This window comes from Oratosquilla oratoria, chromosome 16 (assembly GCF_046742065.1).
Source record: "Oratosquilla oratoria isolate Oo_2021 chromosome 16, ASM4674206v1, whole genome shotgun sequence".
NCBI classification, from domain to species: Eukaryota; Metazoa; Arthropoda; class Malacostraca; order Stomatopoda; family Squillidae; genus Oratosquilla; species Oratosquilla oratoria.
The window spans coordinates 505677-530497 of NC_134792.1; the positions used below are offsets into that span (position 1 = coordinate 505677).

Consider the following 24821-nt stretch of genomic DNA (forward strand, 5'->3'; position numbering starts at 1 on the left):
CAAAGAAATGAAAAACGAAGGAATTCTAGATGTCAAATTCATAACGGGACTAGACCGGGAAAAGAACATGCGAGTGAACACGCCCCTTATTATCCTCACTTTCAACTCCACAACCCTCCCTGACCATGTCAAAGTTGGATATATCCACGTCTCAGTACGACTATGTCCCCAACCCTTTACGCTGTAATAAATGTTTTAAATAGGGTCACCTTGCTAAGTTTTGTCATAGCCAAACGATTGTGTGCGGTAAGTGTGCAGGCGAACATCCTACAGATGCCTGCTCTGCAAATGTATTTCAATGTGTCAACTGCCCCTCTACCAACAAGCATGTGTCCACCTCCCGAGATTGTCCCACCTTCAAAATAGAAAAAGGAATTTGTACCGAGAAAGCAACTTATGGCATCTCTTTCTACGAAGCACGGAAGCGTGTGATGGAAAGACAAGTTACCCCAACTAGTCCCTCCGGAGCAACTTCCTATGCTTCTGCAGTTAAGAAAACGTTCAGAACCATTGAAACACAGACTGTAAGCAAGCACTCCGATAAGGACAAAGTTCTCTACCCACCTACCAAACAAACCACGCACTCGCACCTTCCCCGACTATCTCAGAGCTTCCACTACGTGTGCCTACACATGTGGAAGAGGATGTTCCCATGGAGATCGCCGGCTCCTGCAAACGACTATTAAGTCCGATATCCAGCCCAGACCGAACATCGGGGGCAAAACACACCTCTCCCACTAAGGCCAAGAAAGGAAGAAATCGAAGCAAACAAGAAATGAAGAAAAGTATAAATAAATGAATAAGATAAAATTAAATATATCCAGTGGAATTGCCGAGGTATTAGAAGTAAAGTAAATGACCTATCTATTTTCAACTCTATAATCAACCCCTCAGTTATATGTCTACAGGAAACATTCCTAAATCCCAGTGTTCAATTAGAGCTGAAAAACTTTACCATCTATAGGAAGGACAGGTTCGCGCCTGGAGGGGGGTCGCAGTTGCTGTCAGCGACTGCCTTCCCCAAGCGGAGCTGCCACTATCCACAACCTTGGAGGCAGTCGCTGTCAAAACGAAAATACAGAATAAACTTGCGTCCATCTGCTCCATATATTTACCTCCCGACCAACCATTTCCGCTACAGGAGGTAAATAACCTTACAAGACAGCTGCCCCACCATAAACTCATAGTCGGAGATTTTAACTCCCACCATCACATGTGGGGGAGTGATAGAACATGTGCCTGAGGGGAGCAATTGGAGGCAGTTCTAAACATCAACAACCTGATCCTCCTAAACACTGGCGATCCCACTCGTGTAGGCAATACTAGGGGCACTTTTTCATGCATCGATTTATCCATATCATCTCCTGCGCTGTCTGACGACATAAAATGGACTACACATGACGACACCATGCTCAGCGATCATTTCCCAGTCATCCTAAAAATAGGGGGTGACCACGTTACGGCTGCTCCAGCCTATGGAGACAACCCACCCTCTCCCTGTCCCAAATTCATCATGACGAAAGCCAACTGGGAAATGTATCTACGTACTACCAACATCAACAACACAGGGGACAATATGGATGACAAAGTAGTCAATTTAACATTATCCATTTTGAATTCAGTGCATAGGCACATACCAAAGACCTCGGCAGTTCACAAGCATAGAGTTCCTTGGTGGACATCAGACTGCAAAAAAGCACTTTGCAAGCGGAATAGGGCTTATCAAACTTTTAAAAAGAACCCAATTTTACCCAACTTGATTACTTTTAAAAAGGCGCAAATAGAGGCCCGTAAAATAATTAAACAGTCCAAGCAAAAGTCTTGGCGTGATTTTATTTCGACAATTAACATGCACACCCCTCTAACGCAGATTTGGTCAGCCGTCCGAAGAATTGACGGCAAACATGCACCTACCATAAAGACTTTGACGATAGGAGCCACATCTATAGATACGCCCACCGACATCACAAACATAATAGCAGATACATTTATGCAAGCAATACAGATAACTATTCGCCAACATTCCTACAGCATAAACAAAGACTGGAAGCAGAGCCACTGGTCTTCCGTGCACATACACAACACGAATACAATACTCCCGTCCAACTACACGAGCTCAAACAGGCTTTAAGCTCGTGTAGAGGGACCTCTGCTGGTCCTGATGAGATTAGGTATGAGATGCTGCAACATCTAAATTCAATCTCGCTCAACAAATTACTGGAACTGCACAATGAAATCTGGATTAAACATGACTTCCCAGAAACATGGAGATATGCCCAAGTCATACCTATTCTCAAAAAGGGAAAGGATCCAAAGAGTCCTTCCTCTTATCGCCCTAGAGCGCTTACCAAACGCTTATGCAAAGTATTAGAACGTATGGTCAATAACAGATTAAAATTCATTCTTGAATCTCAAAATTTTATAGTTCCTGCCCAATGTGGTTTCAGGAAAAATCGAAGTAGTCTCGACCATTTGGTCAACTTAGAACATGATATCCTTTCAAGTTTCGAGAAGAAAGATTTCCTTGTAGCTTGTTTCTTAGGTTTAGAAAGAGCCTATGGCATGGCATGGCGACGTGGTATCTTCAAAAAAACTCTATGCACTTGGCCTTAGAGGTAATCTTCCTATTTCTATTCAAAACTTTTTACTAGAGCGAACATTCTCTGTCAAAATTCAAGATTGCTTTTCATCGGTATGCATACAAGAAAATTGCGTACCACAGGGAAGTGTGTTGAGCCCCACATTACTTATGTTACTTATTAACGATATTCTACCTACTCCACCTCGGGACCTTAAATACTCATTATACGCTGGCGACGTCGGAATCTGGCATTCCTCATCAAACGCTGGTTTTTCCGGCTCTCGGGTATAACTTGCCCTGAACTCGCTCCAGGAATGGTCTGAGGAATGGGGATTTAAGTTTTCGGAAGTAAAGTCAACAGTGGTTGTATTTTCACGTAGAGCCTAGGCAGAAATCGATCTGCAATTACATAGAAATCCCATTCCAGTACAAAATTCAACCTTTTTCCTTGGCCTGATACTGGACTCCAGGCTAAATTGGAAGGCCCATGTAAAGTACCTAGTTGATGCATGCAGCAAGAGACTTAATTTGCTCCGCAAACTAACGGGCACAAATTGGGGAGCAGATAGGAAATCTTTACTAATGATTTATGAGTCCCTAATTAGATCTAAATTAGACTATGGGTGTCAGACTTATGGTTCGGCACTTTCAATTCAATCTTAAGAAAACAATTACATACTGTCACGTTTCCAATGTTCACGTGTTTTCTTTCTCGTGGTGGTTGTAAGTTGTCGGCAAGCACGCAGTTTTCACACACACACACCCTTATCGGCCAGCTGCGGACCAAGTTTGACACACTCTCAACATGGTCAGATCAGCGGCGATCTTTGGTTAATGCCCTTGCCCTCAGGTCAAGTAAACCGTGAACGTTAGCATTGGGGCGCAGATTTGCCAAGTTGTATTTTTTATGTTTCTTTTCTTTGCATTTTACAATTTTTATTTTATGTAATGTAACTAAATTTCCTACAACTGGTTTTTGTGCTCTATTACCATTTGTCAGTACGCTACGACGTACTCGAATCTGTGTATTAAAATATTTTAATTGTATTCAAATTGTATTCGTATGGTAACATTTCCAATCGCCGGCAGACTAGCTGGACATGTGCTTCGCGCATGTCGAGTTGCTGGTTAATTATTTTATTGTCCTTTTTACTTTCCTTGTGTTAGTATTAAGGTTTTTATTGTTACGTGCATAATATTCTTGTGTGTGTAATTTAAGGTTGTGTAAGTGGTTAGACTACTAGGCTGTCATTCAGAAGTGGTATAGGGAAAATTTCCTTTTGTAAGTACCCTTCGGCCTTTTTGGCTCCAGTGACCCATCAGGTCAATTGGCGAGCCATTTAAAAGAGAGAGTCAAACCCCTCTTGTTTGTTTCTTCCTCATCTCGACGAGTCGAGACCCGGCCGTTCCGTCTCCTTGCGAAGAATTTTTGCCCACAAGGTATGTAGTATCAGCCTAGGGTTTTAAAAACACGTAAGTGGGTTTTTTATAGGAAATACATCCTATGTCTGGTACGAGGTTTTTGTTAGGATTGTAGGATCCCCTTTTGAGATTTTTGGAATTGGTGTGTATTCGGGCTTTTGTTAATTCTATTCTATTCTCGTGGGTGACCCTTTTAATATTTTTCCTCCACCTTTTGTTTTTCCCATTACGTCCGTGTATTGTTGCTTTTTTTTTATTAGGTTTGTAGGTCACCTTTTGGGTTTCTTTTTTAATGTTGGTGTGTCTCAGGTTTTTACCACTTTTAAGTTTTCCGTGTGTGATCTTTGTTTTCTCCCACCGAGCACCGAGTTTTTACACAACGGTCTTTTTAGGGTTAATTTAATCTCACATGATTTCCTTGTCTTCTGATTTTTAAGTTATATTAAAATCAAATACTTAAAATGTGATTAAGTTTTCTGTTATAAAAGGGTTTTGTTATATAAATAAATGTTTTAAAACGAAAATCACTTTTACGAACCTGGAAAATAAATAGAATAAATTAAATTTAGATATTTTCTCCTCCCCCAATTCGTAACAACGCCCACTGGCAACACCAGAGGGACAATCTCCACATCACACATAAAAAAAGGAGCACATAACATTAGTCAACATCATACAGAAGCAATAGATGGGAGGAAATCATCATAGCAAGTCTGAGGATGAATTCCACCCACATCATCCATCTAGATCCTTATATCACTGGCGTATTTCCTCCCCAATGCAATACCTGCAACACTACACTATCTATAAGACATACTCATACACTGCACGAAATATAACACACAGCGCCAGGCGCTTATACATCACTGCAGACTCAACAACATTCAGTTAAACGTGACAAATCTTTTGGCCAATGACTGTTTCCTTATTGACAAAGTAGTGTTTTATTTGCGCACAACAGGACTGTTGTGGAAATTGTAATGGTAAATTAAACCGGATCGCAGGTTCGCACCAGGTTTAATGGCCCCTTTATGGGTCGATAGCCTTAAGATAAAAATATATATATATTAGTTATCAAGTCGCAGACAGACCTATCTCCCGATAGGTGTCGCAGACAAAAAATAATAATCTCGCACAAATATGAGATGAAATCACATTCAAACGTTAGCAGCAGACAGTCCGTATTTATACAAGGACAGTCATACTTGCTAGGACTACTCTCTAGAGTTGACTAGTTCTTATCATCCAACGTAAAAATGGATGGTTTCCATCTTGGCAGTTAACCCATTCAACTCCGATGACAAGATGTCTTGTCAATTGGTCAAATAAAACAAAAAATCATAATAAAACAACAAAATGTTTGATGATCAAACAGCACCAGAAAAATATGACGTCATATTTTTCTGGTGCTGTTTGATCATCAAACATTTTGTTGTTTTATTATGATTTTTTGTTTTATTTGACCAAATGACAAGACATCTTGTCATCGGAGTTGAATGGGTTAACACTGCTACCTGCTTCTTGGCATTTCCCAGCTCTTTCTCTCTTTGACATTTCCGTCTTTTCGTAGCTCTACGGGATCCACACGAGTCCTTATTGGCTCCCCTTTTTGAAAAAACTCCCATGCCTTCTCTCCCCACCACTCGTTTCAATCTGGCCACTTCGCTTACTTCACACAGAAGTAACGCAGGCAACCTAGGAGCTGAACTAACATTGACGACCAGCAGAGGAGCCAACATTGGTGACTCTACAGATGCCCCAAATGCCAACAGTTTTCAGCACTACTTTATTGAGTGTCACACTTGATGTCTCTAAATATTTACTTGAAGGTGATAATTTGGAAGTAATCCTTTTGCAACACTCGCACTTTAGCGGCTGTTAAGCTGTATATAATTCTTTCTGTCAATTTTGGTTCGGAAATATCTTTAGTGTTACTAATAATCTGTAAACAACACTCGGCTTTGTACTAGGTTTAGCGCTCCTCCACATTAATAGCGAGGATTGCCTGTAGGTCCACCTGTAGGCGTCACTCAGGTCAGGTCAAACTAAGGTAGCTGCTTCAAACAGTGAGATGACGAGTGGTTGTGTTTCAGTGATCAGAGCCGAAGAGGTACAATCTCTACGTAGTAGAATTGTAGCCTTAGAGAAAACTGCTGAGGGCTTTTAAGAGGAAAATCGAGTTATTAGCTCGAAGGCCCAAAACACGGACGACAAACCATGTTTGGAACCTGGGCGGAAAAAGGTGACAAACAAAACACGGAGAGATGGAAAAAGCCCTTACCAGCCCCGCTTGAATGCAGAAACTCATTTCAAGGTCTCGCGGGTTTACAAGAAGAAACGAAGAAGGTGCAGGAGAAAAAAAGGTAGGGCAGTCGCTAGATCCCTCCCCACCGGTAAGATTTTGGTTGTAGGGGATTGCCAGGTGAGGTATTTAGGTAGGGCCTTCTGTGACAAAGATAGGAAGCATGGGACCCAGGTGTGTTTCCCCGGGGCGGGGATAGGTGATGTTAGAGACAGGATAGAAGAGTGTATAGTCGGGGAAGGTGTGAAACCCATAGTTTGCTTGAGTGCTGGGGGGAATGACATAGGTAAGTTAGGGAGTGAGGAATTGTTTGCGCGGTTCCGGGATGCGCTAGATAAAATTAGGAATAAGGGAGAGGTTCCTGTTGTATGTGGAATCCTTCCGAGGCGTTGAGTTGGAGGCATGTGGCATTCCAGGGCTGTTGCAATGAATTGCAGGCTGGCAAAACATTGTAAGGCCAATGGATGGGCATTTGTCGACAACTGGGATCGCTTTTACGGTAAGAATCATCTATATTCAAAGGACGGGGTACACTTGTCTCCCAAAAGATTTCGGCTTCTTGCTGAATCCCTTGAGCGAGAAGTAGGCATCCTGCAGGTTTTTTCTGGTAGATTACGTGGGAGTCAGGAGGGAAGTATCGTAATATAGTTTAGGCAATAAAAACAGCTCAGAGAGGGACTGTGAAAAAAAAATCACCTAATCAGGTGGAGGGAGGATAAACTAAAAGTTTACTATACAAACAGCAGAAGGATAAAAAATAAAAATTATTTGGGCGAGATAAATCATGGGTAGATTTGAAATTGTAGCTATTACTGAATCTTGGATCAATATGGATGATTGACATTTCCTTCTGGAAATAGAGATAAAACAATAATTTTTTTTTTTTTTTTTTTTTTTTTTTTTTTTTTTTTTTTTTTTTTTTTTTTTTTTTTTTTTTTTTTTTTTTTTTTTTTTTTTTTTTTTTTACAAGGATAGGGTTGGCAGGAGTAGGGGAGGTGTAGCACTTTTCGTTATAGATACAATAAATTGTATTATCAACAATTCCTTTAGGGAAGAGGATAGTACGGAATCTATTTGGGTGGAGATTATAGGCAAGAATAAGAAACTTATTAATAGCGTCCTATATAGACCTCCTAACCTCAGCATTAAGTAGACTGATCCCCTGATTCATGAAGCTCGCAGAGCGTCCCAGTACAAAAACATTGTAATCATGGGAGATTTCAATTATAGAAACATTGACTGGAATATTTTAGTAGGATAATTTTCTAAAATAAATTATTACCAATCCTACGAGGGTGTAACCCCTCATTAACCATCACCAACCATACATCACCAACCGTACTACTGACACATATTCCAGTCTTGGATGGAGCAGGGCTTCGATGAATTTTTTCATCATCTCTTCATCCATACAGTGGAAAGCCATTTTAATCTTCTGCAGTATTCCGTAAATATCTCCCACAATCCTGCTGATATGTCTGTCAAGTGACAGGTTGTCTTTTATCAACACTCCCAAGTCTTTTTCCTTTTTTGTTTTTGGAATGGGTTCACTTCCTAAGTTTAAGGACGGTCTTTTGCCCCTATTGCCTATTTCCAGTACTTTGCATTTTTTGGTATTAAACTTCGTTTCCCATTTTTGGTTCTATACAAAAATAGTGTCTAGATATTTTTGCAATAGTCTACCAGCCTCCTCATTTTTCAATTTTCTCATTATTTTTCCATCGTCTGCAAATATGTTGGCAGAGCTTGTTGTTCCTTTCAGCATATTATTGATATAGACAAGAAACATTATTGTTGTAAGCATTGAAACTTGTGGAACTCCACTTGTTACTGCTCTTTATCTTGACATCTTACCCCTTACTACTATCCTCATGTATTTTTCCTTTATATATATATATACATATATGTATATATATGTACATATATATATATATATATATATATATATATATATATATATATATATACTATAATAAAGTAGTAGCCTCTGTCTGTTTGTTTGTTTGATCACGAACTCCTCCTAGGGTTTTGCAGATAGACCCCCATAACCATATATATTCTGATACCCTATCCCTCCAGGTACTTGGATAACTATATTTCATTAAAAAAAAAATTGGTTAGGGTTAAGGGTTAAAGTTAGGTGGGTTATGGTTAGGTGAGTGATTATTCACGAACTACTCCTAGGTTTTTGCAGATAGACCCCTATAACCATATATATTCTGAAACCTTATAACCCAAGGTACTTGGAAAACTATCTTTCATTTGTCTGTCTGTCTGTTTGTTTGTTTGTTTGTTCAGGAACTCCTCCTAGGATTTTGCATATAGACCCCCATAACCATATATATTCTGATACCCTATCACTTCAGGTACTTGGATAACTATATTTCATTTTCAAAAAATATATACATTTTGGTTCTAAGTTCTCGCTTTCCTAAAAATGAATAAGTAAATAAGATAAATAAGACCTATTGGGACTTTCGTTCCTTATTTCTGTCTGGGCTGAGGACTCTTCAAAAACCTCACAGTTCATTATAAACTACACCTATTTCAATTTTTTTCTTCCTCCCTGCGAATTCTTGTATAGTCATTTCTAACTTGTTTTATTGCTTCTTCTCTTGATTCATTTTCCCCAAGCCGCGTCCGTGGCCTTTACTGTAATCTCACACTTTTTGTTAAACCAGACCTGTTTCTGCATTTTCCTTCCACTAGTTTTTGACACATATTTGTTCGTTTCCCAGTTGTAAATGTCAAGAAAGATTTCCCATTCCCCCCTTATTCCCGTAGTATTTATGAATTGTTCTCAGTTTATTTAAAGATTATTTCAACCCTAAGTAATCCACTTTCCTGAAATCGAGTCTCTCTTGCCCGTGTGATTTATTCCTTGGCTCTATTTTATTATTCTCTAGCTAAAATTAAAATTGTATATGGTCACTTTTTGCTATGGGGCAAGGGTAGTTCAATGAACTGATGATGTCTGGCTCTTTGGTTAGTAACAGATTTAATCTTGTGGAAATGTCATATTTTACTTGCGTCACTTCCTTTACCCACTGGGTCACTTTGTTCTTCATTACTATACTTAACAGGTTATTTCTCAATATATCTGCTTTGCCGCTTGCTTCCCATTCCGCCCAGTTGACCTCACTGCAATTGAAATATCCGTGTGTGTGTGTGTGTGTGTGTGTGTGTGTGTGTGTGTGTGTGTGTGTGTGTGTGTGTGTGTGTGTGTAAGATATATTCACGTAACCATGCAATGCATTTATGGCCTTACTTTTGAGCAAAGACCCACTCCCTGATGGTATCTTCCATGCTTGTCATCAGTCCCATTGCCTCCTCCTGCAGGATTTTGCTCTTAACCCTCTGCTGCATCTGTTCATACTCTTCTTTCCTTTCCTGTTGCATCCTGTACCGCCCCTCCTTCACCTTCTCCAACTGAATTGCACAGCTCCAGTTGAGGTTGGGTTCCGGACGCTGTTGGACAAAAAATATCGCTCAGATAAAGTTTAATTTACCTGTTGTATAGTGTGTCCTTACCTTATCATATTTACCAATATAAAAGTGTAAGGTGAACTCATCACTGGTTTTACACCTACAGGGAGGCTTGTCTTAGTGTACAAAGACACCTAAAAACGAGACATGAGGGCAGAAGACATCAATCCTGCAAAATGGGAGTCAATGACTGAAGATCGCAACAGCTGGAGAAGTACAGTGAAGGCATGTGTCCAGAGAAGCAAGGAGAAGAGAGAATAGCATTGAGAAGAGGGAAGAGAATGCAGACAGCAGAGGAAAGAATCCATACCCTCTAAACCTGATGAGGTCTTCAACTGCATCAAATGTAATAGAGTCTGCCAATCAGACTGTACACCCACAGCAAGTGCTACAACTCTACATGATCGATCACGGGGCGAAGTTCCCCTGCCTCCCGAGGCAGACGGACGTCACCAATAGCATAAACTATCACGCTGTTATGTTTATGTCGGCTCCATGTGTTAAGTCCTTCACACATTAGATAATCATTTATTAAAGCACATTGAAGCTTTTCATCCACTCGAATATAATCTTTCCATTGCCATTGCCAATATGAAACTCCTCCAGTCTTTTGACACATTCCCCTCCCTTAGGTGTATATTAAACAACCTCACTAGCAACTCCATTATAACAATTTTTTCCTTTCTCAGATACTCCACATGAAACCCATCCAACTCAGATGTCTAACCGGCTTTTATCATTTTAAATGGTCGTTTCAGCTTACCTAATTGTATCTACCTAATTGCAATATACAGGAAAGGAGCAACACTCATTGGGTCCTGCCTCCTACTCTCTAGTTTATCATACCTAGCCTCAAAGTATGATAAATTGGAGAGTAGGAAACAGGACTGTAACCTTCCCAGTCTGTTATCCCATCACAATTAGTCCATCACTTTCCTCCTCCACATTTAACAATTCTCTGACATATTCTATCTTCCCTTTAACACCTTTGTTTCCATGAACATCTGTCTGTCTGCACTCTTTATCTTTTATTCTCTACCTAACTCGTCCTCCTTACTTTTTCACTTCCTTCCAAAATATGTTTATATTATTTCTTAATTACCTGTTAACCTCCTACCCCACTGACCATCGCTCTCGTCTGCCTTCTTTCACCTTGCATTTTGTTTCTTCTCGCTTCTTTTTGTATTTTTCATATACTTAGTAATAAAATATTCATAAACTTGCTATTTCCCTTCCATCATCGCCTTCTCCTCTTCATCCCACTATTTGCTACCTCTCCTTCTACTGACTCCCATCCTTCTCATCCTACATACCATCTTTGCACCTTTTACCACTTCCTCCTTGAAATGTAACCATTCTTCTTTTGTTTGTTTTTACCCCTACCCTTCACTGCCTCCAACAATTCTCTCAGCATATCCTGGTTTTTTATATCCTCCTTAATACAATCACCAATGCTATTCAACCTATTCACAAGTGACTTCTCAACTCCCAACCATGAGTAGGCCTAAAAGTCAACCTCTCACCTATGTGGACAACCTAACTGTGATAACACAGCACTACAACTACAAAATAGCATCCAAAACACAAAACATTACACAAATAAGTTAGAATTATGGATGAAATAAAGCAGGATGTTTTCTATCTCTCAGAATTCATCGGTGTTGTTTCTGACAACAAAATATTATGATGCACTCAACAGCCAGGCTAAAAGGTTAACTTCTCCCACTGGAAAAAAAAAATAGAATAAAATAAATTATCTGGCATCTCTTTTGATACACACATGACCTTTAGCCCACACATCAAAGACCTCACAGGAAAGAGAAACAAGAAATTGAACATACTAAGAATGGTGGCAGTTAAAGGATTTGAACAGCAGAAAGAAATGATAATCACTTTCCAAACATAAAAATTACACTTATCTATGAATCTACAACATGATACCAAACAATTATGAAAACAAACAAAAAATTCATAAAGAAAAACATATAAAGCCTTACAAATAATAACTGGCTGCCTCAAGACAACCCAATCAAACCTTCACATTCAGTAACCAAAATCCTTCTCATAGACAGCAACTCAAAATTATGACAGACACACAGTTCGATGCAAGAACCCGCAACTCCCCCTACCCCTCACACTACATCACACAGGCACAGCCCACTGAAAATAATAGAATAACAACTCCAGGAACATACTACTAAAAATCTACAACAATCTGCCCCCAGGATCTCATATATCCATACAAAAACAAATACATATCCAGAGCACAAAACAAATACTCTACAAGAGTCTTCCAAATTCTACACCTCACCAGGTTCACCCAGACATGAATGCGGCTATGAAATCACCCACAAAAGAATTAAGAACCACATTGGCCTAACTGCATTTAGGTCGCCATCCTGCTTTAAAACAGCACCAACGTAGAATTGGCCTGGCAAGAGACTCCAACTGTCCTAAATACAACCACCACACAGAAGGCAAAGAATACCTTATTCTACAGTGATCTACTCTCACCCTATCCAAATGATACAAAATATCTTCTCTGAGTGATTAATTGGCTCAACTGACAGTTATGGCTAGTTACCTTGGGTATTAAGAGACCCACAGAGACACAGAGCAATAGATTGATTGAAGAGACAGAACATCATGATCATAGCTCATTTTCTGTATACTGATATCAGGTAAATACATAATCTATAGGTTGACTTATGAACTATATTTGTGGCCGTGTACAATTTCATGATAGTCAAGGGTTTCCTGTAAGAGAGAATTGGGTCACAGATTGACTGATTGACTATTAAGAGTTATAATATGAATTCTCTCCATAATAAACATTATGTATTCTCCTGGAATAAGCAAACTGAAATAGAAAAATAATTATCAGCATAAAGGGTAAAGCAAACTATGATATAAAAATTGGCATTTCTAGTCAAATATATACTGGACTCCCATACTCTGCGTTTGGCCTCTTTCCTACATTTACTACTGTTTGTAACTTTTAAGTACTCACCAGTCCAAGAAATATTTCCTCCTGCCGGCGCATTTCCAGAACACATTTCCTAGCTAACATCCCCCTTGTATGAGCCTGTATGCAGATCACAGCTTCCTCAAGGGGCATCATCTGTTTCCCACGCCCTCTCTCTCGTTCCTACAATATAGAAGGCAAGTGGACAATGGAAAGGTTACATGAATACTCTTGCACAAAGATTTTTCATGTAACTGCATTGGAGGAATATTCCACTAGAGTTAAAGAAATTTTCTAATTACATAATATTTCTATTTCATAAATTAGACATATAAACTGGTCTATCATACCTCACAAGGCTGTCCATACAATAATGATAATTGTTAGTCTGAGTTTCACAGATTAGAAAACCCTAGCCCCTTTAGTAGCAAACAATGTCGTCGCCACTGTCCTCACTTATGGATACAGCGACTCACTTTGCCCAATTGTTACCTTCTGTCTAGGAGAATCCAACTCTCCAATTCTTTAATATATTTCTTCTGTTCAGATATAGAATACAGCGCATTCTCCGAATTTCCACCAAGAAATCCCCCTAGAGCACGTACACAAGATCCTACGTGAACTTTGCAGTGACGTTGTGATTTCCTTAGTCCAATGATCTTTAACTTTATATTCAAGATCCTCCCCAAACGGCGTGATCTTACATTCGCGACCAAATAAGAATTTTCTCCTCCTGCATCCTTTCATTAATCAGATTATTTGTTTCAAGCCTTTACGGCAATATTGCTTAGAATAATTTTGAGTCTCTGAATAATTCTCATTTAGGTTACAAAGGAATCTCATTTCAGAAATAAGTAAACACATATTCGAGCTTCCAAGCTTAGCTACTTTATCATCTACACAAAGCGGACTCAGGTAGCTCGCTCGGGTTGTTATTTACAAACAATATCTTGTTACCTACACAAATCGGAAAAGCGGCCTCAGGCCGCTCGCTCGGACTGTTATTTACAAACAACCTACCTATAAAATGCAAAACCCGTTTTCTACCCCCTCTTTCTACCCTCTTTTCTACCAACCTCTTACAGGGCTCGGCAGCTACCAGTTGGCCGTCCCGACCAACCTTTTTCTACCAGCCTCACATGGCTCCGGCATATTACAATTCTCATACTGGCAATGGTTGTATTCTCTTTAATTTTTTTTTTTTTTTTTTTTTTTTTACAATCAATGATGTTAAGCCAGCAATAACTAAGGAGGAGAAAAGAATAATCATAAAAAGAAATATACCATAGTTACTATAATATTTGTTTATGTTTGACCTCAATGGATGTAGCTTTCTTGTTTTAAAAAAAAAATGATTTTTCTGGGAAGGCAATGTTGATATATGTGAGGTATATTTTATCGGTTATATGCACTGTATTCAGGGCGTTAGTAATAGTGGAGACTGTCCCTGCATGTATTTCACACTTGTCAGAAGCCGAGACTGAACCTTCAATTGATTTCAATTTAGAATCTATTTCAAGACAGATAATGGATATTCTGGCTTTGCTTAGAAAAAATAGGAAATGTGAACATCCTATGTTACTATGAGTAACCTGGTTTATAAATATATCTTTGTAGTGACCGTTCTGCATTACATATTTTTAACTAGTAAAGCTTCACAAGAATTTTATAATGCTTCACGGAACACGAAAATAAAAGCACGACACAGGTATAGATTATTGTTTGTAATCTTACAATTCCTAATGGAGATGTTTTTGAAATCTAAAATTATACTTATACGTTGCTTTCATGACTGAGCAAGGCTCCAGGTCGCACAGGATTCCAATCCCAGGCATGCACCATACATATTAATATTATAATTCCAGTCTTCGTCTGTAAAAATTGATAGTATTAACATTAAGTTTATATATGATATGGTCAGTATATTCCTGATATTCTTCAGAACTCAAAGATTCCTAATAGAATGTATAGAATAGATATCCTGGTTTTTTCACATCAAAAAGAGTTGTTGTGTCAGTCATCGTTGTCACAATTATCATCATTAGTAAATTCTATCATAGTTCTTGTTAAATCATCTACATGTCTAACTGACACTTCCCTAATTTCTATGTGTAAGATCTTGTATTTATTTCCACCCGCAAAATCAATTATTCTATACATACCGGAGTATTTGGGTGAAATTTACTACTGATTGTATGCATCTTGGCCATGACCAAATCGCCTAGTTGTAATTCTATTTTGTGAGCTATTTTCTATTGTTTCTTCATCTCTTGTGAATATTCTTCCATGTATTATCTAACTCTTTCGTGTATGGATTGAAATGTATGTATCCTATTTGAGATGTAATCACCTATATTATACGCTGGCTTCGATTCTGTAATTAAGATTTCATATGAGAAAATTTTGTCTTCCACATAGATAATATAGTGTGGAGTTTCATCTGTAATTGTATTGGTTTAGTTATTGAGTGCACATTTAACATAAGGAATCCAAGTTATACTATGTAGGCTTATCAAACCTCTAAGACAAGTGATCATTTTCTTATTTAATATTTCTACAACTCCTTTGCTCTGAGGATGATTGAATTTAATATTAATTTTGTTTATCTTAAATAATCTACATAATTCTTCCAAGATTTTGTTGTTAAATTCAGTACCATTGTCTGAAACTAAGAGTAGGAGTAGGAGTAGTGAGATTACAGATTATTTGTTTGTATATTACTGAAGCAATTGTTTTAGCTCTCTTACTTGGAATGGGTTGTAAAATACAAAATGTTGACAGATAACACTGGTCAATAAAGAATTTGTCCTAAGGAAAACAATATCTGTATCTTAAATGTTTTTGCATGCAAAATCCAAAAATAATGTCCATTTTTTTTCATCACCCACAATTTTTGTGTTCCACGGTATGCTACGATACATGTGTTACGTGGGATAATTTTCAATCAACCATTTGACAACACAGTTTGGCAACACTGCGTCAGTGACGAGCACGGTGAAAGGTTTCACCGTGACATTCTGAACATGGAAACCTTGTATCAAGGGAAGTAAAGCTCTTCAATGTTGGCTGATTACTCATTTAATAGTTGTAATTGATTAAAATCTAATATGCTATCACAGAAAAACTATGCCTAGTAGAAAATTTCTGAAAACATATTTGAAATCAGCAGAAAAATTCTATCAAGCTCACCTCTTTTTGCTTGTGGGACAGTTATTTTAATAAATGAATTTTGTTGACCAGTGTAATCAATGGCAACAAATCCATATTCATGTCCATTTTCAGACATAGGTAACTCTAGCATATCTAAGTAAACTCTTTCCCAAGGTTTCTGTGGTATGGGATATGATAGCATAGAAGCAGGCGTCTGTGTATTTCCTTTTACCTCAACACATTTCAAGCAATTTTCAATATGAAAGTAAATATCTCTCTTCATGTCTGGCCAAAAGTATTTAATTTGAGCTTGTCTATATGTTTTATCTTTTCCTGGATGAGAACTATAATCACTGCCATGAAGTAATCTTAATACCTCTGGAACAAGAGTTTGTGGAATCATCAACTGATTCACTGTGCCCCTGGAAATATCCTTCCCACTTACGACCGTTTTTCTATACAAAAGTCTATTGCTTAAGTGAAATTCGTCTATATTATATCCCTTTGGTAGTTTTGGAGAAATACCTCGTGGGTTCATCAAGTACTGTGCCACTTTTTCCAAAGTCTGATCTCATCACTGTTTTTCATCCCCATCACTTTCAGTTCCCGTCTCTCCGTAATTACTGTTTTAATTCAATTTACTGTTCCCTTTTATGGTATTATATTTCTTCATTCACTTTCCTTCACCAAATCTTCTGTAGCAAGTTAGTAATGTTTCTGGATAGGGTGAATCAAACTGGGTAAAATATTTTCTTCGTTTTTTGTTTTTGTTTTTTCCTCGAATGTTACACTTGGCTGTTAATTTACACCAAGGGACTCCCGCCTGGGATCCTCAATCCACTCACTAGGTCACTTCTGCTTCGACGTCACTACCTAATTCGTCCAATAATCTGTACTTTTACAAATAAGTGCCTCCCCCAAGGGCGTGAGTTTTCTCCCATGCACCAATATTTTTTTCCCTCCTCCACCCTTCTCCAATCAAAAAGACTGTTACAACGTCTCAAGCAATACTGCTTAGACAAGCAATCTCGATAAAAAGGCAAAAATGGCTTAGTTTACATATTGTCACCTCAACATTAAAATATGTACCCTAGCGGTTCTTTATAAACTTTAGACGGTGAGTGAAATTATGCAACTCCTTCACTGCTTATCTCTACCAAATATCTAACTCGTAAAAATAAAATTCTCGCCACATACCCTTCTATCTACCTTACTTATCTACCTTTATCTACCAGCCTCTTACACTGTTCCTTTATTATCAATTATTCCTCTAATGTTACTAGTTAATTAATACTGCAGATAAAATTTATCAACCCTGCAGTTGGTAGGCTAATATTCATAGATAGTGCATCTGCTGCAACGTTCTTCCCGCCTGTAATGTATTCAAATTTAACCTTATAACACTGAAGTGTAGTAAACCACCTGGCCAATCTGCCTCTAGAATTCTTGTGTTTGAATAAGTTCTGAATAGCTGTATTGTCACTCCACACTCTGAGTGGATATCCCAGTATCATATCTAAAACTCTCCAGTGAGTATATCACTGTTAATGTTTTCCTTTCTGTAATGGAACAGTTTTTCTCTGCACTATTACAAAGTCTCGATGTGAAAACTATTGGTTGCAATTTACCATCACTGTCTTGTATCAGTATGCCTCCTAACTGACGCATCAGTACAAAGAATGAACTCTTTATCATAATTAGGAAAAAAGAGAACTGGAGAACTAGTAAGTTTATCTTTCAACTTGTCAAAAGCTTGTTGTTCAGGTCCTCAAATGAACCTTGAATCTTTCCTTAACAAATAAATTAATGGATTAGATATGTCTGTATATCCCTTAATAAAAATAATATGATATCCTGTCAATCTCAAGAAACTTCTAACTTCCACCACATTGTTCGGTACAGGGTAGTTCTTTACTGCTTCTACCTTTGATTTCACTGTACTAAGTCTATGTCTATTTATCTTATGTCCCAAATAAATTACACCGTCTTCCAAACCTTACATTTTTTTCAATTTTCACTTTCAATCATGCTTCAACTAATCTTGAGAATACCAAATTTAATTCCTTAAAGTGTTGTTTTTTTGGAAACTATTAAGATATCTAGAAATACACTGGCTGTGTTTCCTAACTTTCTAGTACTGTATTCATTAATCTCATATAAGTTAATGGACTGTTACATAAACCAAATGGCATTCACTTGAAAACGTAGTGCCCCGTTGGTGCAGAAAATGCTATATAATATCGAAAATCTTTATGCACCTCGACCTGCCAAAAAGCTGATGTGATATCTATAGTGCTAAAATAAAGTGTCTCGGTTCCCAAACTACGAAGTATATCTCCCATTACCGGTAACGGTAATCTATCAGGTATTGTCTGTTTATTCAATTCCTTTTGTCAATAATGGATAGTAGTAAGATGAGACTGTACGATGCAGGATTTTCAGGTGGTCTGTTTGATTTCAAGATTGGTATTATTTGAGCTCATCCACATATGTTTATTATTTTGTTGTATAACCAGTAGTTGAAAATTTTAGTTAAAGCTCTTATTTTTGTTTGGCCAAGGTGTTTGAGGTGGGTGTTTGGGATCTTCTCTGTGCCTTCAGCTTTGGATTCTCTCTCTCTCTCTCTCTCTCTCTCTCTCTCTCTCTCTCTCTCTCTCTCTCTCTCTCTCTCTCTCTCTCTCTCTCTCTTCTGTATATTTACTGGTGGAAGAGGGAGGGGGTTTCAGTGTCAAATTTGATTTTTCATGTTTCTTTCATCATTATCCTATTTTCCTATTAACTGAAATTCAATCTAAAATGCTTGTTGACTTCTAGGGTTAGTCATTTTTTTAGCCTTTCAATGTGGAAAACACTATTGTTCATATTCTATTGTTAGAAAATTCCATTTACATAATGCTAATGTTGCTATGCAAATTAATCAGTGAAAGGATTGACAAAATTAGCTATAAAAAGCAGCTCCTTCAAAGGAATGGTATGTACAATTGATACTAATTAATTTGTTTTGTGGTCATACCTCCATATTAAACACACATCAACAATGACCTATCTTATGGATTTTGTTCCAGCTAAAGGTGGGTAATTTCATTCAACTGAAGTGTTTATTATTAGTGTGTGGTGATGGCACAACAGTCCACCTAGCGGGTGGCAAGAGCGTGCTGTGTGCAAAACGACAACAACCTTCCCCACACACCTCCCGCCCCAGCCAGTAAAAAAGGCAGTAGAAACGACATCTCGGAGTTAGTAAGCCCACGAGCTGCCGCCTGCCCTGACCTCCCCTCACTGTCTATAAGTTTTGATGATGATGCTGGGCCATACCCAAACTCCCCTAATGTCTATAAGTCCTGATGATGCTGCCGGGCCAGACACTAAATCTCCTGCCTCTGTAAGACCTGTGCTGCCGCCGGGCCAGAACCTCTTTCCCTCTCATCCACACGAGTTCAAATATAAATATGATAATTGGAAATGAAAGATATTGATTAAGTTGGGACCGTACATGAATTTAAGTCTAGGTATATTAGAAAATTAGAGAATACGAGACAGGACCCAATGAGCGTTACTCCTTTCCTGTTTACATTCGGTAAAAGGTAAATACACAAAGTCCTGTTGCTGCTGTCAGACTGTGCTCTAAAATCTTTCAGTCTTCTTCAAAACATCGACTAGCGCCAACTGTGGATACCCCGGAGTTGTTGAGAAGGATCTGCAGGACGACGCCCCAGGGGAGATGCCGTGACAGCTAATACCCATCAGCCACACGCCCACCCACCAAGTACTAGTGGCATAAGACGCCCGCCACACCCACTGACCAGAGGACTCGCCTAGGGACCCCCGGCTTACCGCCACTCCAGTCCCAGCAGACTCTACATCTACGTTAGGTACCCCATGGGACCCCACACCCATAACGCTCACCTTATAAACCTTCCGCCATCTCTGGCGAATGCTATTTACCGTTAAAGGGTAGAGTTTTACCTGGTGGTATTCTAGTTAAGTGTATTTGGCTTATCAGCTTACCTATAAAGCCTACCAATATTTTTTGTAACTATGATTGCCAAAGTTAATAGAATTCTTCTTTCTAATGGTAGAAAGTGATAGCCAGGGCTGGCAAAAAGGTTCAAAAGTACGGCCCTTAATGTCAGAATGGGAATATTTCCAGCAGCTAGTGTTCCCCATTAAATGTGCCGGCATTACATGTTTGTAACTTATGTAGATTGCACTTCCTATTGTAATAAAGATATTTAGTATTTGTCGTGTATTTGGCTGTCTTCCCCTCAACCCCCACGCCTAACAATTAGTATGCAAGGGGCCTTGGTCAGCCAACCAAGGCCCCCTTTAGCCCAGAATTCATCCATCAGCTATGTAAAATTGCCTATCCAGAGCCCAAACAAAGTCCATATAATACATCATTATACTGAAGAAGTTAATAGAATACCTACCTACATCTTACTCCTACTTACCAGTTTTGCAAGCAGGTCTCTGCGGTATTCCACCTTCACCCGGCCTTGCCTCGCTCTCTCATGCCTCTGGAGGATCACAATGGCCTCACTTACAGTAAGAGAAGGAAGATCTTCAGTTTGTGTGCCATAAAAACCTGTCCGCTTCAAACAGTCATCAATGAAATCATCTCTCTGTAAAATACATAACTAAATAAATACATAAATAATTACAAGTGCACATCTAGTACATTAAGAATACATCAAAAAAGTAATGCAAAAATGTGTATATAATTATATCATTCCCATAGACAATCAAGACAAAGTAAATAATGCTATAGTATGGATGGCGAAGAATAATGGGCGTGTATTGACTAGCACATTTAATTTTGGACAAACTAAACCATATGAGAGGTACAAAGAAAAGAGAACAGAAGTAAAGCATAAGATAAAGGAAGCAAAGAGGAAAGCAGATGTGAAATGGGGTAAGAGTTTGACAGATTCTTTTTAAAGTAATAAAAAGATGTTTTGGAAGGAAATTAAGAGAGGAAGAGAGGCGAGTCAAGCAGACAAGAAAAGGTAAAAGGTACAAATGGAGAGATGATAATGAAAGAGACAGCAGTAAGAGGAAAAATGGGCAAAGTATTTTAGGGATTTACTAAATGTGAAGGAGGATAGGGAGGGAAAGGTAGTTGAAGTGGGAAGCGCTAATAAAAGGACAATAATGAATGAGGAAAATGGAGAAAATATAAGAAAAGATGAGGTAAGAGCAGTTATTAAAATGATGAGAGCAGGTAAGGCACCTGGGTTAGATGGGAGTCACGCGGAGTGTCTAGAAAAAGTGAGGTACAATGATGATGGACTGGCTGGTGAGGTTGTATAATTTTTGTCTAAAATAGGGTAGAGTGCCGTAAGACTGGATGGGTGCATGTATAGTTCCTCTTTACAAGGGGAAAGGGGACAAGTGTGAGTATAGTAGTTTCATAGGAATCAGTTTGTTGAATGTAGTTGGGGACGCTTATGGGTGGGTTTTGATTGAGAACATTAGGAGACGAAAAAAGGGAGTAATTGATGAGGAACAGTGTGAGTTTAGGACAGGCAGGAGTTGTGTGGATCAGATTTTTGTGGTGAGACAGATATGAGAAAAGATAAGGATTTTTTTTATTTTTTTTTTTTTTTTTTTTTTTTTTTTTTGAGGGGGGGCTTTATGAATTTGGAAAAGGCTTCTCACAGGGTAGACAGGAAGGCACTGTGTGAGGTATTACAGATATATGGGATAGGAGGAAAGCTGTTAAGAGCAGTCAAGAGTTTTTAAAAGAATTGTAGAGCCTTGTTAAAATTAGAAATGGAGAGAGTGAGTGGTTTGAGGTAAAGGTGGGACTTTACCAGGGATGTGTTATGTCGCCTTGGCTGTTCAATTCATACGTGGATGAAGTGGTGCAAGAGGTAAATGCAAGAGTAATGGCCAGGGGATTGAAGATGGTTAAAGAAAACGGAGAAAATGGGGGATAAGCTAGTTTTTGTTTACTGACGACATTGCGCCTGTGGCAGGATAAGAGGAGTGACTAAGGAAGTTAGTGACGGTGTTTGGGAAGATGTACGAAAGAAGGAAGTTGAAGATAAATGTGGGTAAAGGTGATGAGATGTACAAGGGGAGAATATGGCAGCAAATTGGAAGTGAATATTAAGGGAGAGAGACTGGAGTAAGTGGATAGCTTTAAATACTTGGGGGCGAATGTGGCAGGAAAGGGAGTGGAGGTGGAGGTAGAATGTAAATCATTCCGTGGCCTCACCCGCGGAGATTGGGAAAATTACGCCTCTCCTAACGCCATTGTTGAGATGCTGCTTAACCTCGGCCCTCCGGTGCTTAGGGACCGAGGCAATAGTATGACAAATGTGTGCTTGAACGTCCTCCAGCTAGTGTATGTGATGCGGCGCTCCCTCCATGACAGGTAGTGGATTTCTGTCAGTGTTAAATGTTGTCGACGAGAACTCCCTCAGTAACCATTCCTCGAGCAGTTGCAAAGGCAGAGAGAGGTCTGGGAGGAGAGCAACCGGAAACGTCTTCTGTCACTTTCGCAGCGGCGATGGTTGGCGGTGGGTGTGGGAAGCTGTTGTACACCTGGCCTAACTCATTACAGGCGGTGCACGAGAGAAAAGGCGCTCCAGTCTTGACAAAGTGCACCTCTTCCAATGCTGAGCGCCCTGGGAGACTGATGTGGCAGGGCGCAGCTCCAAGGCTGGCCAGTGGGATCTTGGCTAGGTCTTTGAGTCCAGACCGACGCTGCAACAGTGCAGGCCGGAGACCAAACGGTGACGTTAGGGCCGAGCCAGCTACACACAAATGGGCTCCCGTGTCAGCCATCACTGTGGTGGAACACAGCTGACTACCCGCCTGTGTCGTCAGCTGTACTTGCAGAAGTGGCTCCGGGGCGATACTGCGGCGCAGACGGTTACACTATTTACAATATTGCCAGTCCCATACTTTCTGAAGCTCCTATACCTTTTAAAGTGATCAGGCTTCCCGCATGCTACACAGATGGAATGCTATGCTGGGCAAGAGGCTTTGTTAGGATAGTTTCTGTACCCACAAGAACTACATGACTTCTGGGTGACAGTAACCTTGTTACGCGAAGTGGCTATCACAGGCTTGCGTGAAGTGACGTCAACATCGCTGACGTCATCGGCGTGACGTCAGTTCCCACTATTTTGCGTTCTCGCGTATTGTTTCACCATGTATCGAGACAACCTCAGGTTGGGCCGCCTCATATGAAGCACAAAAGGATATAAGGCTCTCCAAATCACCAAATGTATGACACTCTCTAAACACTTCCTGCTTTAGGGCAGAATCGCCCAAACCTACCATCACTTTACACAGGAGTGTATACTCTAAGAGGTCACACTCACATTGGGGACACTGAAATTTACAACCCATGGTGCGCTGGGCACATCGCACAAAGAATCCACTCATAAGCTCATTGATAGGCTGACAGACACGAGAAAATCGATGCACAGAGCACGGTCCTCCCGATGGTGCCCAGCGCGTCCTTCGTATACAAGGCCTACTTCTGGCCTGTTGTGAACTTGACGTCCAGGACACGTTGTAGGACAGCAACACTGCGAATGTGGAGCACAGCTTCTTGGTCCTGCCATCTTGAAAGGGACAGTCAAGCTTCCACCGGGCGGAAGGACAGCAGCTCCACCTGACCCCGTTATGTGTCAGTAATCCACTTGTTTTACGGTGCGTGGTATCCCCTGCAGAGCCTGGGGACGGGGGTCCAATTGTCTGAATGATACCCTAGTGCCGTGGCTACATTGAGGAGCCCCCCTGGAACTATCAACACACTTCTTTGGTCCTCTATCCATGTTAGGATAGGTGGAAACGAGCAATAATGTATCAGAGACAATGAATAAGATGCCAATGCCTGAAGAACAAAGGAAAATTCTCCTAATGTCGAGAGATAATGGAAAAGGATGCTAATGACCCAAAGAAATAAAAAATCAAAGATCACGACATCACCATCTCTAATACACTTTTCACGCACCTCCTTTAGGAGTCCTTGTCTTTCTCTTCTGATGTAAGCAGGAATGGGCACCTCCAAATCTGCAGGTGTCAGGTTACGTTCCCACATAATATCATCGCAGTGTTGAATGTCACTCAGATCCAAGGCCACAATCTCATGCTGGGAAGATAGTGTTAATCCTTTGATATACTGAAGTGAGTATTTCCCAAATTGAATAAAATTATGCATTATCAGCCAGAACAAAAATCATAAATGCAATGACTCATTCAATCCATCACCCCAAATCTTTCTTAAACAATTGCCCCACAATTCACTCAAGAAAAAAAGTGTTGTCTGGGTCATGCAAGTGTAGGGCAGTGTAATATATATATATATATATATATATATATATATATATATATATATATATATATATACACACACACATTTTAACAACCACAATGCACTTTAATTCTAGGCCATCAAAGGCCTTCCAACTAGGCTATCAAGAGAGAGATCTCTTGATAGTCTAGTTGGAAAGTCACTGTCGCACTTGTCATGAGGATGCCGGGTTCGAGTCCTGGGCAGTACCACATTTCAATTTCAGCATGCTGGCCTTTGATGGCTTAGAATTAAAGTGCATTGTGGTTGTTAAAATGTATCTCTAATCACTAGGACCCATTCACTGTTGTACATATATATATATATGTATATATATATTTATCACAATATATATATATATATATATATATGTGTGTGTGTGTGTGTGTGTGTGTGTGTGTGTGTGTATATATATATATATATATAAATTTATATATATATATATATATATATATATATATATATTAGGCGACTTCATCAGTGAGAGAAATCAATTAGACTTAGAAGTAAACAAAATAGTAGCTGTAGGAAACATATCTTACCATACTCTGTCATCCGCAATGAATAGTGGGACTATTAGCAGAAAAACTAAGCCAAGAATATA

At 39.3% G+C, this 24821-nt stretch overlaps 1 protein-coding gene across 1 annotated transcript in view; it reads right to left on the reverse strand.

Moving 5' to 3' along the window:
- LOC143034102 (IQ and AAA domain-containing protein 1-like) overlaps positions 1-24821 on the reverse strand; it is a 110246-nt gene that overhangs the window by 58809 nt on the left and 26616 nt on the right. Inside the window, exons 4-7 of the mRNA XM_076200045.1 lie at positions 23879-24016; positions 20358-20528; positions 12802-12939; positions 9574-9773 (exon numbers count right to left, since the gene is read on the reverse strand). Coding sequence (XP_076056160.1) covers positions 9574-9773; positions 12802-12939; positions 20358-20528; positions 23879-24016 — 647 coding nt within the window. The remainder of the gene's footprint in view (positions 1-9573; positions 9774-12801; positions 12940-20357; positions 20529-23878; positions 24017-24821) is intronic.